The sequence below is a fragment of the Gymnoscopelus braueri genome (assembly GCF_963280865.1).
Source record: "Gymnoscopelus braueri genome assembly, chromosome: 18".
NCBI classification, from domain to species: Eukaryota; Metazoa; Chordata; class Actinopteri; order Myctophiformes; family Myctophidae; genus Gymnoscopelus; species Gymnoscopelus braueri.
This window is the reverse complement of record NC_137618.1, coordinates 14258765-14274805: the sequence shown is the minus strand read 5'-3', so window position 1 is coordinate 14274805 and position 16041 is coordinate 14258765. Positions and strand designations below refer to the sequence as shown.

Here is a 16041-nt window from a genome sequence, read left to right as displayed (position 1 = left end):
CCTTTTTAAAGTTTATGAAAATATCTGTTGATGGTGTTAATAATTAAGTTTTGATAAGTATCCAAATTCTAATCCAAAATCTGAAACTCTGCATGTACTGGTTGTACCTTTTTAGTAAGAAAACATAGTTTTGTGTCTATGTTTTGTGTCATCTGGTGCATTGTGCTCATTGTCTGTTCATCAATGTGTCCCCTCCCTGTCTGTGCAGGAGCATGGCTGTGAGCTATTTGGTGTATCCTAACCTGAACCACAGTCACACACACGCACGCATGCGCATGGACATGCATGCGCATGCGCATGCGCATGCGCATGCACGCGGACACACATACAGTACACACACACACACACACACAAAGGCACGTATACCTACACTTATACAAGCACACGCCAAGTGTGATAAAACTTTGTAAGGGGAAACAAATCATTCCACCTCAAAAGCTTCAGGTCATATTCCCACAGATACTGTACCTCCACTTTAATTTTCAAATTCTCCTCTCCTCCGTTCAATTCAACTTTAATTAGATGTCTTGGCAGAATTCAGCAATGGAGCAGAAGGAGTCAGACGGGATATGAATGAATCTCTTACCTTTCACAGCTTCACCGTTCTGAACTCACATTCAAACCGGGCTGCCAGTGCCCAACCTGAAATGAAAAAACAGAACAGTTGTCATTGTAATGTCACTTGCGTACTGTCTTTCTAACGGAAGACAAGTAACAGTGTGAAGCCAACATTTCCCAGAGAGCCCAGGGGTGAATATTACTCCTTATGTGTTATGTCTTTCAAAGGCAGTCTCTTTTTTCCCCCGTCTTTGTGAGCAGTGAGCCCAAAACAAAGCTAAGAACACAATCAGGGCTCTAGAAATGTGATAATTTGATTTGATACCAGCATATGGAAAGCATTAGTTCTGTGTAGGTAACACATTATGATTACACAAACTTTGCCATGGTAACATGTTTGCTGTCTCACTCCACATTTTCAATGCCAGAGCTTAAACCAAAGCTCATTTGCTTCCATTGCTTTTGTTAAAGTATAATTATGCACAGCTTGGAACTGTGTGATGTACAGATGTGAGACATGGTCATGTAGCAGAGACCAGTTCATAAGCGGGCATTGGTTGAATAATGCTCCAACATGAGCTATCCACCATCTTAAAAAACGTGACACACAGGCTACTTCTACATTAAAAAAAATTACAGCTCAAATGGAAAGAACTTATGGTTACTTTTAAAGGGATGGAGACCACATAACCTTTACTGACTGGAGCAGAATGTTAAACTTAGAGTACCAGTAATTATAAAAAATATATATATATTTATTAATAATACATTTACATATTGACTCTTAACTTTGTGTTCTTTCCTTTTGTAATCCTCAGTACATGTTTCTGTGCATGGCATGCCGGTGTTTGTTTGTTTATATGTATTTTAAATGGAGTATTAATCATCATTTGATACTCCCTACTAGCCAAGAGCTACCTGTAGCTAAAGTGGTTTGTGTTGAAGAGCAGTATGTATTTGTGTTCGTGTAAACGGCAAAAACTCCACTACTTCATGCTGTATTTTACCCCAGGACAGAAATAAGACAACCTCTAGTATTCTTTGTGTGAGAGGATGTCCGCTTGCATGATCTTTTAAAATCTTTTTTTAAAGATAAATAATCAAAGCGAAGAAATTATCTATGTCCTTTATTTGATTTGTATCATTCTGTCCTGGGATGTTCACTTCTTTTTATTATGGCCAAAACTACTCAATTAATCTCACAGTATCCAATATCCTTACAGCACTTTTGCCTACATTGCAACTTCCAATAATGTACTAATTTCCATTTAGAAAAGTTCTTCTTGGCTGGCCAGTCTCGTGCATGACTGTGCTCCTTCCCTTGTCCCTTCGCATTGCTATCATCTGCAAGACAGTCTCAAGATGACTCGGCACAGTGCATGAACATGCCTAAGGATATTGCACGTCATGTGAAAAGAAGTGCTTAAAGTGACTAAAGACACAATTTATATTCTTGAACGCGGAGACGTGTATGACAGATGTAATACTTTTTGTCTTGCCCTGGGACATGTCAGTGGGTAGTACAGTACGCAGATGATACTGTAATGTAGATGCATGTTTATGCATTTTGTAAACTAAAAGATTACGTTGTCTGATGTTATGAGCTCCTCGGGGGGGTTGGCGGTCCTCGTGAATGGCTCATTAGGGGAAAAAAATAAACTGATATCAACTTTATCCTTCTCAAAACATAATCTATAAATGGGTTTAAGAGCACGTTTGAACCTTGCATCCCCATCGCCGGTTGAACCTTAGGATCCTGCACTGGGTGAAGTGCCTCATGTCTTTGATGTTATTCTCCTGTCTGCCTGGTCCTCAGCTCCTCCGCCCCTCCTTGCACTCCCCCTGCACTCCCTCCTGTCCCCAAACTACGAGCCCCACTCATGCACACTGCGGCTTCTCTTTCTCCCGAGCACCGCAAGGAGTAACCTATCAAGCCTTTGCTGAAGGATGTTATAAATGAAAATTTTTGCCAATATTCCATCCACTTTGGTAACTGGACCTGGTGATATGTGTTCCTGAGAATATACCAGGACAGCAATTCCAAACATCATGGATGCTTTAAATCCAGCTCCTTGCTCTCTAGGCTATTGAGACGAGATCGGAGAAAACCATAGAAAATAAGGATACCGACCGAATTAATAAGGAGGAGGATTCTTGACAGCCGTCAGAACTGTGTGTGTGTGTGTGTGTGTGTGTGTGTGTGTGTGTGTGTGTGTGTGTGTGTGTGTGTGTGTGTGTGTGTGTGTGTGTGTGTGTGTGTGTGTGTGTGTGTGTGTGTGTGTGTGTGTGTGTGTGTGTGTGTGCGTGTGTGTGTGCATGAGAAGCCTACAGTATAACAACATATAGCACCATTACAATTTTCCCTCTCAAAACCTTTCACACTTTCTCCTCTAACCCTTAGAAAACAAAACAACCCTGCATGACACGTGCTTCTATCATTAAGCTCATATGAAGAGGTTCACTTCAAAATGAAATACCTCCATGTTTAAATGAAATATCCACCTCTTATAAAGTGAAACAGCTAACTATTGATAGAAAGAAAATATATGAAATTATTCAATTAATCAATTTAAGATACATATAAAATTTTTGTCATAGTATTTTGCTCTCAGAACTGTAGGAGAAATGAATGGAAATGTAATGATAAACGTATCTAGATTCTGTGATAATTATCTTTTAAGGGTTATTATTGTTTTGGAATGAAATTCTTCATATGGAGTGCCTGATTCTTAGCTGTATTTGTCATCACATAATGTTGTCTATTCTCGGTTAACATGAAAGTAAGTTACAGTATTTGCCATCCTGTTCAGTAGATACTCCAGACATTTTAAATTCAATGTTTTGAATGAGGTTAAACTTCTCAGAGCCCACCGTTTCTTTTTCGATAAGTAGGTGTTTTTGCTATTGTTTTATAATGCCAGCCATTCTTTAGAGACGTGATCCCTGCCATTTATTTGCTTTGAATAGTTTTGATGCGTGGCGTCAAACAAAAGTTCAGCTTCTCTTGCAGCGCTAAAGGAACACAAATCACTGGTTCAGTTCCAAAGAGTGATAAGGGAATCTATAAATTTTGCATTTACAAGATCCTGCAACGAAGGCGTTGTAAGTTACTCTTTCTGGGCACCGCAGGTTCGAGCAGCGCCGACGTTAAGGAAAACCGAAACCTGGACAACGTGTCCTCCAAAGAGGGGGGTGCTGTGGCCGAGCAGCTCCCCAACGGCAGTGGCGGAGGCAGCCGCAAACGCCCCCTGGAGGAGGGCAACAATGGCCACGCGCACACCAAATTCCGGGCCAAGAAACGTAAGAAAACGCCCGGGCCCGTCCTGCCCAAAAACGCGCTGATGCAGCTGAACGAGATCAAACCGGGGCTCCAGTACAAGCTGCTGTCTCAGACGGGACCGGTCCACGCGCCGGTCTTCGTCATGACCGTGGAGGTCAACGGCCAGCTGTTCGAGGGCACCGGCCCCACGAAGAAGAAGGCCAAGCTGAACGCGGCCGAGAAGGCGCTGCGCTCCTTCGTCCAGTTCCCCAACGCCTCCGAGGCGCACCTGGCCATGGGCCGAACGCTGACCGTCAACACGGACTTCACGTCCGATCAGGCCGACTTCCCCGACATGCTTTTCAACGGCTTTGAGACGCCCGCCGCCACAGAGGACTCTTTCTACCTGGGCTCCAACGGTAGCAGCTCCTTAAACTCGCTAGGGGAGTACCCCCTCCCCGCGGCCCCCGGCAGTAACCTCGTCCAGGCCCCGTTGCCCCCTCCGTCCTCCTTCAGCTCCCCCACCAGTGGCAAGAACCCCGTCATGATCCTTAACGAGCTCCGGCCGGGCCTCAAATACGACTTTGTGTCGGAGAGCGGCGAGAGTCACGCCAAGAATTTTGTGATGTCGGTGTCGGTGGACTCGCAGACATTTGAGGGGTCAGGGCGCAACAAGAAACTGGCCAAGGCCCGGGCAGCTCAGGCTGCCCTGTCGGCGCTCTTCAACATGCAGCTAGACCAGACGCCGTCCCGCCAGCCCATACCCAGCGAGGGACTGCAGCTCCACCTACCACAGGTAACACATCTTCAACAATATTTTGTTATTATTATTATTATTATTAGTTGTAGTAGTGTAGTATTAGTAGCAGTAGTAGTAGTTTAAAGTAATACTAGGTAACGTTTTCAACAAAACTAAAGTTAAATTGTATATCTTTTGCGAGTGGCAAAAGTTTCACAACACACACTCCGTGAATTTCACCCCCGGAAGCCTTTTATTTATATATTTTCTATTGAAAGTGGACTGGGGGGACTTTCCCGGGGAAATGACGTTCCTGGCCAACGTCATGACGTCGTGGCCGACGTCCCCAGGAACTACCGCAACGGTTTCCTGTTTGGCCAGGAACTACCGCGCTATAACAAAAAGGAACCTCACGCTGATGTTAAGATAATGTAGGATTGGAAGATCGAAAAAGAACAGAAAAAGAAAGCACAGCTCATGGTAACTAATGCTCCACTGGCTAAGAGAAACGATCCGTAGATAGTATAAAACAATTAAAAGATCGCTTTTTGAAACGCTTCCGGCTTCCGGTGAAAACGAATGGAATTCTGGGTAATCGAGGATTACGGAAATTGTATGCAGTGACGGTAGTGACCAGCAGAGGTTGCTAAAAATCGTTATTTGGGATTCTGCATTGTATAACTTTAACTTACATGAGGTCAGAACACAGCTTACTAAACTGGATTATTAAATGTATAGACGAATCCACAGAGCGGCAAACATAACCGCGGTGTCAAGCGGCTGCCGCTCCGCACTCCGCGACACCGCAGCTACAGGCGGCGCTCTTGAGAGATTCGTCTATAGTGGCATTCTTCAGTAGCTGGGCAATTCCAAATGCTCTTGCTGTTTCTAATAGACAGAAAGGCTATTGAAATACGCCCTCTATTTTGGAAGGATCCTGCACCAAGTTTGTGCAAATTGAAATGATTGGAATATTGAATTTTAAAGCACGACTAGTTCATGACTAGACTAGACTAAAAAATAAACTAGTTGAATGTGCTTTGTCAAACAATGCAGTTAAAGTTGGTTAGTTAGAAAGTCTTAAGGACCAAAACGTTTTCACTAGGAGTATTTATCCCTTATTGATATTTTTTAGTTTTTTTTAGTTTTTTATCCTGAATTCTTCTGTATGTCATAATGTTGCTTTGACTTTTTCCAAATTCTGCCCTCATAAAAACCCTCACTGGAACATTCATAAGTCAGTCATTACTGGGCATGGAACAGTAATTGAAAATTAATATCAGAGCAAAGTTTACAGTGAAAGTTTAAAAGCTATAGATAGATGGCAAAAATAGAAGGGATTATCTGCTTAAACAATCTATTTACACATCTCACAGATATAATGTGTACAGTAGGTGTCAATACCCACTCAAATATATGAATTAATAGCTCCCTGTTTTTATATATAATATAATATTTTATAATATCGATACCCATCCTCCTTTTTTCATTCTAAGCTATATATTTAGAAATAGCTTGTCTCCCTCTTGGTAAGAATTTCCACGATTTTCAGCCTGATCAGAGATTGGCCGACTGGAGCCCATTGAGGCCAACGGTCAGCGTTAATTATCCTCCACGGCTCAAGACCCCCACCCCCCGTCAGCGACAAACTGAAACATGACTGAATATTCGACCACCTTCAAGACCCTTTGTCGACTTGAATAGTTGCCAAATCTGACCTGGCCTTAAGCAATCAAGTGTGACAGATGACATTTTATTTGGTCCACTGTATGCTAAACATTGGACCAGAGGTGGGATATTTAGACAGTAGCCATTCATACAGTGTGTTTAGAGCTCAATTATAATGGTGTTAGTTAGAATATTTCTATTCCCTTGTCCTGGACCTTTTCCTTGAGGTTCCAGAAAGGTCCAAATTCTGCTAGCTGTCAAAAGTCCACTGCTGCAGGTTTTCATTAAAATTGGAGGTCATTCAAGTCAGATTCGTGTGGATGGGGAATAAGGGCAGGTTTCTGCCTTTTAACGCCCCAGTAGAGGTGACTGTCAGAAACATGCCGCTGTGTGAAGAGAGATAATGCAGCCAGCAAAGGTAATCACCAAGACACACTGTCAACGGTTCCCTCCCAAAAGCCTTCTCTTTTTTTTCTCTTCTTTCTTTACTCTCCCTCTCCGCTTGTCATCTGATTCATTCAACGAGCACCATGTGTGGATGATAGCGCCCCCACTAATTGCTCTATTAATTCTCTGTCGGTTGATATTTATTTAATTTATGTGCAGCCCGGCTCCATCTGGCAAGAGACTAATGGAAAAACGATAGAAATATAACACTGCTGTCACAGTGGGAGGGGTGAAAAAAAATATGAAAAAACTAGAACATCCATTTGGGTGTTTTTCTTCTTTGAATGAATTGAAAGTATTCAAGATTCTTGCACCCTTAATGACTGTAAAACCCTATTGCCAATCCATAAATGCTTTAACATCCAAAAGAAAATCATTATTGTCCTCATTTACAAACAAATTGCCTCTTTGCGGACAGCACTAAAGGGCTGTGCCTGACATAGTAGGTTTTATACTGCTATCAAAAATGCCTCTATTTTCTTTGACGGGGTGGTTTTTTTATTTTTATTATTTCCTTTTTTTTTTTCGCCCCAAGAGTACAGCAATGGTGGGGGGGTTTTTAGTGCCCCAAGAGTACAGCAATGGTGGGGGGGTTTTTAGTGCCCCAAGAGTACAGCAATTCCTACATCCATCTCTATGCCGTAGACAACCTTGGGCACTGGGGAGCCAAATGAACCGGCTACGAGTGGGTGACTCTGAAGTAGCAGGGAAGTAATATTGGACTAATCTCTTTAATTTGTGGCCATTCAGCCGTCGTCTCTCCTCTTGGTCGTCGTCATTTTCCACCATATTAGCAGTGGATAAAAAGCTGCCGACGGGAGGAAGGCAGCTGTCCAAAGAAGGAGAGACGTGTGAAGTTCACCCGGGGCTCCAGTTTTTTTGCGAGTTGGATAGTCTTTGGAGTGTCATGCAGAAGGGTCTCGTTGAAGACGAAACACTCTGCGAGTACTCCCCGCACTGCTGCCTCTGTTTTCCATTCACTGTGAGACGTGAGGAGATGTCATCGTTGTCATTATGTCAAAACAAATCAGGCTTGCTTGAAAGGCCAGATGTACCTTGAAGGCTGCCTGTGCCTTGGGGGGGGGTTCACCCAGTTTGACTTTATTGGTTTTTTTAACACGCTGTCTCTATTTTGGGGTTGAATGTGGAACCATGCGACAGGTACATGGTGCTCTAGGAGTGGATAACATCACACGCTGTTTGTAAGCTGACACAAGCTTGCGTGTGTGTGTGTGTGTGTGTGCGTGCGTGTGTGTGTGTGTTTTGTGTGTGCGTGTTTTGTGTGTGTGTGTGTGTTTGTTTTCTCCAGGTCCTCGCTGATGCCGTCTCCCGTCTGGTGGTGGACAAGTTCAGCGAACTGACAGACAACTTCACTTCCCCCCACGCTCGACGGAAAGTCCTGGCCGGGGTTGTCATGACAACAGGTAGACATTGTCACCCCATGAAGTGGAGGAAGAGGCCGGTGTTGTTTCTTTTTTTCTCTCCTTCTCTTTTTTCTTTTTTTCAGCTTATATAACCGAGGTGCTGTTTATTGTATCGTATTTATAAGGGCAGTACAAACAAAAATAAAATAAAAACACCTTCACAGGTTAATAGCATTCAGGTTAATCACAACTTATTGTAATTAATCATATTTTTGTAATGTCAACATAGAAAATGAACTGTGCTGTGTCTTGAGGAGTGCAGCACAAAAAAAAACAACACCATTTGCTGTGGTGTATTATTTGTCTTGTACGTCTACCTTCATGAACAGTTAGTTCTCTTCTGCCGAGATGAACTACTGTACTGTACTGCTTCCCAGCACCACCGCACGAGGTTTATATAGGCTCTAAACGACACACCAGGGTGCCTTAAGGCCCTGCATGAAAAGCTTTGAGCGAAGAGAAACCTCTTGGAATTCACGGCCCACTTGTCAACTGGCATTAGTAGCTTCAAAAACCTCTGAGATGCTGTTACACTTTATTTCAATCCCCGGATTCAAAATGCATTCATAACACCTAGATACGACCTCTATAACAATTACATGGCACATTCACAAACTCTGGTTCACTTGATGCCTTGCGTGTTATTTGCCATTTATCCAAAGCTTGTCCAATTTATTTATAGAGCACATTTAAAAACAACAGTTGACCAAAGTGCTTTACAGAAAATGTCGAAGAGAGACAAATAAGAGTACAAGATGTGTTCTTTTTACACAGCAGTACTAAATAGAGTCTCAGTGTGCTCTGTGTGGGATTCTTTATCTACAAACTCAGATTCTGTTTGAGATTCAGTCTCGTTGACATACATGTGCAGAATTCATTACTTTTTTCAGAGAGCAGAAACAATACAGAAGCGCACTGCAAAAAAATTAGTGTTAAATGAACTGCATAATATACAGTGGTGAGTGGTGCAAGCTACTGTAATACTGTGACAAATACGCCACAATCATATTCTCACAGTGGATGTCTGAGAATTTGATCCGTTATTGTTGTTGCAATTACTGTAAATTTAGTTTTAATCACTTTGGCACTTTACCAGACCTTTGTCTTACTATGACCATCAGAAGTCCTTAGATGGCAGGACGCTTCATATTAAGAAGAGTCCTAAGGGCCCAAGAATCACCATTTGTATTCGTTTATTCATTCATTGATGTGTGTGTGTGTGTGTGTGTGTGTGTGTGTGTGTGTGTGTGTGTGTGTGTGTGTGTGTGTGTGTGTGTGTGTGTGTGTGTGTGTGTGTGTGTGTGTGTGTGTGTGTGTGTGTGTGTGTGTGTGTGTGTGTGTGTGTGTGTGTGCGCTCACGTGTCCCCCCCCTTCCCTCTTTGCCCCTCAGGCACAGATGTGAAGGAAGCGCAGGTCATCTGCGTCTCCACAGGAACCAAGTGCATCAACGGTGAATACATGAGTGACCGCGGCCTGGCGCTCAACGACTGCCACGCTGAGATCATCGCCAGACGCTCCCTCATCAGATACCTCTACAGCCAGCTGGAGTTCTTCCTCAGGTCAGTGAACGGTCACCGTGTGGGCAGGTGGGTGGGTGGATGGAGGGAATGGCGTTGTAGGACAGTCGTATATAAAGGGATGTGGGAGCAAAATTATTTTCAAAGGTGTTTTGCTGATTACTCACATTATATGTCTTGATTCAAGTGGAACATTTAACTAGTTTTTTAACATTATGTGCCAGAGGTTTATTCAAATAGGGTACGTTCAGTATCTTCCATCCACTTACGTTGATAAGTTTCGTGCTGTAGAAGCCCCGACGCGGAAGTGCATGTAAACAAAGCGTGCGTGCGAGACGGCGGAGGGTCCCGACTAACGCCTGGAACAATAATATTCCTAACGCGATCCTCCATTGCAGAGTGATCGCCGATCGAAAACGGCTCGTTTCCACCACGTTAAAAAGAAATGGAGCTTATTAAGCTTTTAGTCAAGGAGATAACATTGGAGCGGCCGACCGGAAGCATTTTTGACATGGATCCACATCCGGCCTCTCCTTCTCAGAGACTCCTTGGATGATCCCAAAGTTTCGTTAGAGCGCCCCACGTGGGAAAAATATATTTTTAAAAAATGGGCCAAAAACGGTCCGGACCGTTTATGGCACATGACGCATGGCTTCTCAAAAACGGTCCGGACCGTTTATGGCACTCAATGTGTTAAAAAATAAACAAATTATACTGTACTGTCAATTTTACCTTAATTTTAAAAGTTAGTGGCCGTGGGAACGGACTGAAACGGACGGAAACCCAAATATGGAATCATACAGTAGTTCATAGATACGTCGTAGGTAACTGACATCACATTATTCTTGGGCAGGTCACCCGGCCTGGTGGAGATATGTGCGCCACTGTTATAATTTCTCGATAGAGGCATCAGCAAAATATAAAAAATATATATGACATTCATTATGTACACGTGTGCATGCACATAATCCTCATTCATTTGACACTCTCCCCCCTCCACTCTGGCTGTTATCGCAGCAACAACAAAGAAGACCATGGGAAGTCCATATTTGTGCGGTGTGACAAGAAAGGCTACAGGTTAAAGGACAACGTTCAGTTCCATCTCTACATCAGCACCTCACCCTGCGGAGACGCCAGGATCTTCTCCCCACATGAGGCTGGAGTGGAAGGTACAGGGGGTGGTCGTGAACATGAACGCAAGCGCGCACACGCACACGCACACACACACACACACACACACACACACACACACACACACACATCAATTTCTTTATTTGAGTCCACATTTATAAAATACATTACAAGGGCACAAATATTTTTCAGTTTCTTTTGATGTCCCACACACTCGAAACAACACACACACACACACACACACACACACACACACACACACGTGAATGCAGTACATTTTGCCACATTTAACCCTGGCGTCCTTATTTTGGGGACATTTTCCAAAATAGCAGATCTGCAAGCTCACAACACGTGATGTGAGGCGTTTTTTTCTCTTTTGTCTCTCAACGAAGTACATAGGGGCTTAAGTGGATAAGAATGTAAAAATGGACTCGGGAGTTAAATCAACACTGAAGAATCGACTGTGTACTTTGTTCACCCAATCGGGTTGCGACCTTATAAGCAACAGATAGTCTTAACGTGTGTGTTTATTAGCGTGTAACGCTCGTGACACAAAGCGTATTATTCCAGCCCCCACATCTCCCCTTCTCGGCACCGGCTGACATATTTTTAATTGATTCTCACGCTCGTTGCGAGCTCTGTATCAACACCTGGTTATTTTATTCAATTAACTTTTGTTTCCCTCTCATGCTCGGCTTCATTTAATTAGAAATTCCCCCCCCCCCCAACATCCAAATGCACATGGCAAACACATTTAAACAAGGCTGTAGTAATTAGTGTGTTTTGTGTCTCTCCTTCTCATCTCCATCAGTCTTCCTCCCCCTCCTCTCCCTCCCTGTCTGTGTGATTAACCCATTAAGGCCGGGAACGCATCTTGTGTGTCATTTTTAGATTTCTTTGGCTATTAAAAAATAGCTGATCTACAAGCTCATAGTGCGCCACCGAGTGCCGCGCTATGAGCTTGTAGAGATCTGCTATTTTTGAAAAATCGTGAAAATTCGTGGCAAAATCTTGGATTATATATTTTTTAAAGCGAACTTTTGTAAAATATTTAGTTCCACGAACCGCCAGAAGCAAAGATTTGAGTTACAAATGTCCGCCAAAAAAAACTTTTCAGGATTTTTCAAAAATAGCAGATCTACAAGCTCATAGCGCGGCACTCGGTGCCGTGCTATGAGCTTGCATATCTGCTATTTTTGAATAGCCCAACAAAATCTAAAAATGGCACACAGATGCGTTCCCGGTCGTAAAGAGTTAACCAGCCTCTTTAGTCTGTCACATTGTTTTCCATTGTACATGACACACTCAATACGAAACAGCCACATTCAATTAGCCAGCGGACAGATAGGGGGCCTGCTGACTCGTGAGACAGACAAATATATTGATAATGTAGTGATAAATACATTGCTCGTGCCTATGGAAAAGAAAAGTGGGTGTTTTTGACTAACTTTGCTTTTGACGACTTTGAAGACTGTGGTTTGGAGTCTCTGCCGTTTTGCATCATTCCTGATGTCAGCTGCAACAATTGTTTCCTTGTAGGTATGTGACGATATACTCAACTCACGATACGATTCGAATCACGGTACTAGGTTCACGATACGAGAGATCCGGTCATTTTAGGTTTTATGTTTGATGTGTCGCTAATCACTCACCAACATACAAAGGAACGTTGAATAATTCCAGATCTGCCCCTGTTGTCCATTCTGCAGACCCCTTGCAGCGGCATAATGGGAGAGTAATGGGAGAGACAGACGCCAGGTTCTGTGAGAGAAACAAGCAACCAGCGTCATGTCTTTCTGCATTAGCGGTAGCTCATGAGGGACATTCAGCGCATATTTGAGTATCATGAGACTCCACGATGAGTACTAGGAGAAAAAAAACAGACTTTGCATTTGTTCAAATAGGCGATTTTCACTCTTACACACTCTCCCATTATGCCGCTGCAAGGGGCCTGCAGAATGGACAACAGGGGCAGATCTGGAATTATTCAACGTTCCTTTGTATGTTGGTGAGTGATTAGCGACACATCAAACATACAACCTAAAATGACCCGATCTCTCCTTTAACACAAAATTATTTTCCAGACAAATATTATTTCTCTTACACAAATCCAGTATTTTCTTCTCTTCTTCGCTTCTTCTTTATTCTTTATTTCTCTTACACAAATCCAGTATTTTCTTCTCTTCTTCACTTCTTCTTTTCAATACAATAGCAAATGAGTGAAAACTCATTTGCTATTGTATTGAAAACTTTTTTTTATCAATTATTTTTTGGCAATTTTTTGCACCGCGATAAATGTTTTATTAACCCATTAACACATCCACTGCCAAGGGCTAATCTCATAATGTACTCACCAGTGCCAAGGTGTTTTTGTTGTTTTTTTGTTTTTTTCATGTCGCCATAGATCTTGTTAAAATCCTTAAGATTGAGCGCTACACAGTCTGTTTACATCCGCGCGATCTCCCTGTATCTCCCAGTGAAAACCACGTGTCAAACGGGGCATCCATGTTTGAGTTAGAGCGGATTACGTTAAACAGTGAAATGCGAGGAGAAAAAACTACAGGAAGAGAATTGAGTTTCAGTTTCGTCTGTAGAACGAGGGCGGGCGTGATCGTGAAAACCGGATCCCAAATAATTCTATTTCCTGTCATCAAACCGGAAACGGAAGTGGATCAAAAAAATTCCGAAAGTGCACCCGGACCGCGCATGCGCGAAAAGACCGCAGCCCGTAGGGCTACGGTCTCGGCGCTTAACAGTTGGATTTAACGGCCCGTAGGACTACGGTCTTGGCAGTTAATGTGTTAAGACCGGGAACGCATCTGTGTGTCATTTTTAGATTTCTTTGGCTATTCAAAAATAGCAGATGTACAAGCTCATAGCGCGAGTGCCGCACTATGAGCTTGTAGATCTGCTATTTTGAGAGAAAAAATCGTGAAAATGTGCGCAAATCTTTTATACTTTTTTAACTCAAATCTTTGCTTCTGGGGGTCCCTGGAACAAAACATTTTCAGATGGGGGTCCGTGGCCAAATACATATCATTTTGGGGCTCCTTGACATGAAAAAGATTGAGAACCACTGATATTATAGCAGCATAAGTTTTTTCAAAAAAAGGTTAGGATTCAGAAGCCATTTTATAGAATCGGAACCTCAGGCCTTAATGGGTTAATCGATTTACGATAAATTGTTACATGCCTATTTCCTTGTCGCCCCACACAGACCAAGGGGACAGGCACCCCAACCGGAAAGCACGAGGTCAACTGCGGACCAAGATAGAGTCTGGTGAGGGCACCATTCCTGTCAGGTCCAGCAACACCATCCAGACCTGGGATGGAGTACTGCAGGGAGAGAGGCTCCTCACCATGTCCTGCAGCGACAAGATCGCAAGGTACAGTAATTCCATTAACTCATTGAGTGCCAGAATTGCCAGAATTATTTCAGAATGATGTTGTCCCAGTGCCAGAGTTTTTTGCCAAGTAAAAAAAAAAGTGCTTAGGAAGCGAGATACAGCCTTTTTCAGTTCTAAGTTAAACAAGGAGTGGATGGAGCTGCAAATCTTCAGATGATGATATCTTGGGTTCTGAACATGTTTTTCAATTTTTTTTTTTTTTTTTTTTTTTTTAACTATTTTTTCAAAAACACGTCAAACACGTCATTGGCACGTTGCGCCATAGCGTGAAACACGTTAATGGCACTCAATGAGTTAACCACTTAACCACATGAACGCAAAAATAGCAGATCTACATACAAGCTAGTAGATCGTCTATTTTCAGCAAAGACATTTGGTGTAGAGAGAAATTAGGAAGGCACTAAGTATACACGAATCCACGGAGCGCTGCCCTGCGCGCAGCCATTGCTGCGGTGTCCACGCTCCGCGGACGCGACACCGCAGCAATGGCTGCCTACAGGCAGCTACAGGCAGCGCGTCTGTGGATTCGTCTATAGACCCCCTGGAGAAACTGGCCAACCAAGTACGGTATATAGAAATATATAGTTTAACCCATTAAATCCGGGAAATCATCTGTGTCATTTTAGATTTGAGCTATATACTGTATATATAGCACATCATTTTATACTTTGGTTATTCAAAAAATAGCAGATATGCAAGCTCATAGAGTGGCACGATCTGCTATTTTTTTTTTTAATCGTGAAATCTTTTGCAAAGCTTTGAATATATATATTTTTTAAAGCTAAAATGTTTTACGCAAATCTTTGCTTCTTGGGGGTCCGCGGCCAAACACATAATTTTGGGGGTCCTTGACATGAAACAGTTTTTCCACTATTTCTGACACATTTTTGCCTATAATGCCAGGCAAAGTGACGCCAGATTGAAAGTATTTAAGTGAAATCAGTTCAGTGAAGCTGAAGTCAGTTCCATTCCATCAAAGGTGAGACAACTGGACTTGGCTTGTCAAGGGATTTCATTAATGCTTAGCCACACATCGTTTGTTTTCTTGTTTAGATTTTTTAAGCTTATTTGTAGATATTGAAGATTATGCTAACTCCAAAATAGGTTTGCAGGTGCTCACAAAATGACACCTAAAAGCTCTCAAAACAAGAGGTGTCACCATAACATACAGTAACAAGTTACAAACACAGGAATCACATTTCACATTTAGATATTGTTTACCCGTCTCCGCCTGGGTTTTCTTTTTTTATTCATGCTGCGACACATTATCTCCTTGCGATATCAATCTCCAAGTCAAACTCAAGTCCGTATTTTATCCAGGCCATGTCAGGGACAGCTGAATTGATGGGTCCTTAGTCCCTCTGGCATTTTTACCGCCGGAGCACCTCCCAGGATCTTTAGTTTGTGTCCATGTTCAAGGCAACACCGCCACTCGCCCTGATGGACGATAAAACCACTCCATAACTCTTCGTTGTTCCTTTCCTCTGCCTCCTCCCTTTCTTGTTCTTCTTCTTCTGCTCACATGGGCAGAATCTACTACCGGAACACACAGTGACTGAATGTTCACTATATATTCCTAGAGTTATATTTATAGTCCTCTGTCTATCATTTGTCTTTCTGCTTTACCTTTGAATCGCATGTAAATCTCCCATTGGTCTTTTGTGTATCTGTACTGTACTATACACTGTGGTGTCAATATGTCTCTGCGTCGGTGCTACCGAGACAAATTCCTTCGCATTTTACTTGAGGAATACAGGAAGTATTTGCTCCTACAGCAGTGTTGATTTTGACAGCAAATTTTGATATACAGTAGTTTTAGTCATAGTCTTTTGAATAAAATTACATTTAGTTTTAGTCATATTTTAGTCATGTTTTTGTTTTTGTCTAGTTT

At 42.6% G+C, this 16041-nt stretch overlaps 1 protein-coding gene across 3 annotated transcripts in view; it reads left to right on the top strand.

Moving 5' to 3' along the window:
• Window positions 1–16041, top strand: part of adarb1b (adenosine deaminase RNA specific B1b) — a 190627-nt gene that overhangs the window by 158082 nt on the left and 16504 nt on the right. For all 3 annotated transcript variants that reach the window (XM_080412741.1, XM_080412740.1, XM_080412739.1), the window contains exons 6-10: window positions 3688–4613; window positions 7981–8095; window positions 9486–9654; window positions 10630–10781; window positions 13961–14129. In XM_080412741.1, coding sequence (XP_080268867.1) covers window positions 3688–4613; window positions 7981–8095; window positions 9486–9654; window positions 10630–10781; window positions 13961–14129 — 1531 coding nt within the window. The remainder of the gene's footprint in view (window positions 1–3687; window positions 4614–7980; window positions 8096–9485; window positions 9655–10629; window positions 10782–13960; window positions 14130–16041) is intronic.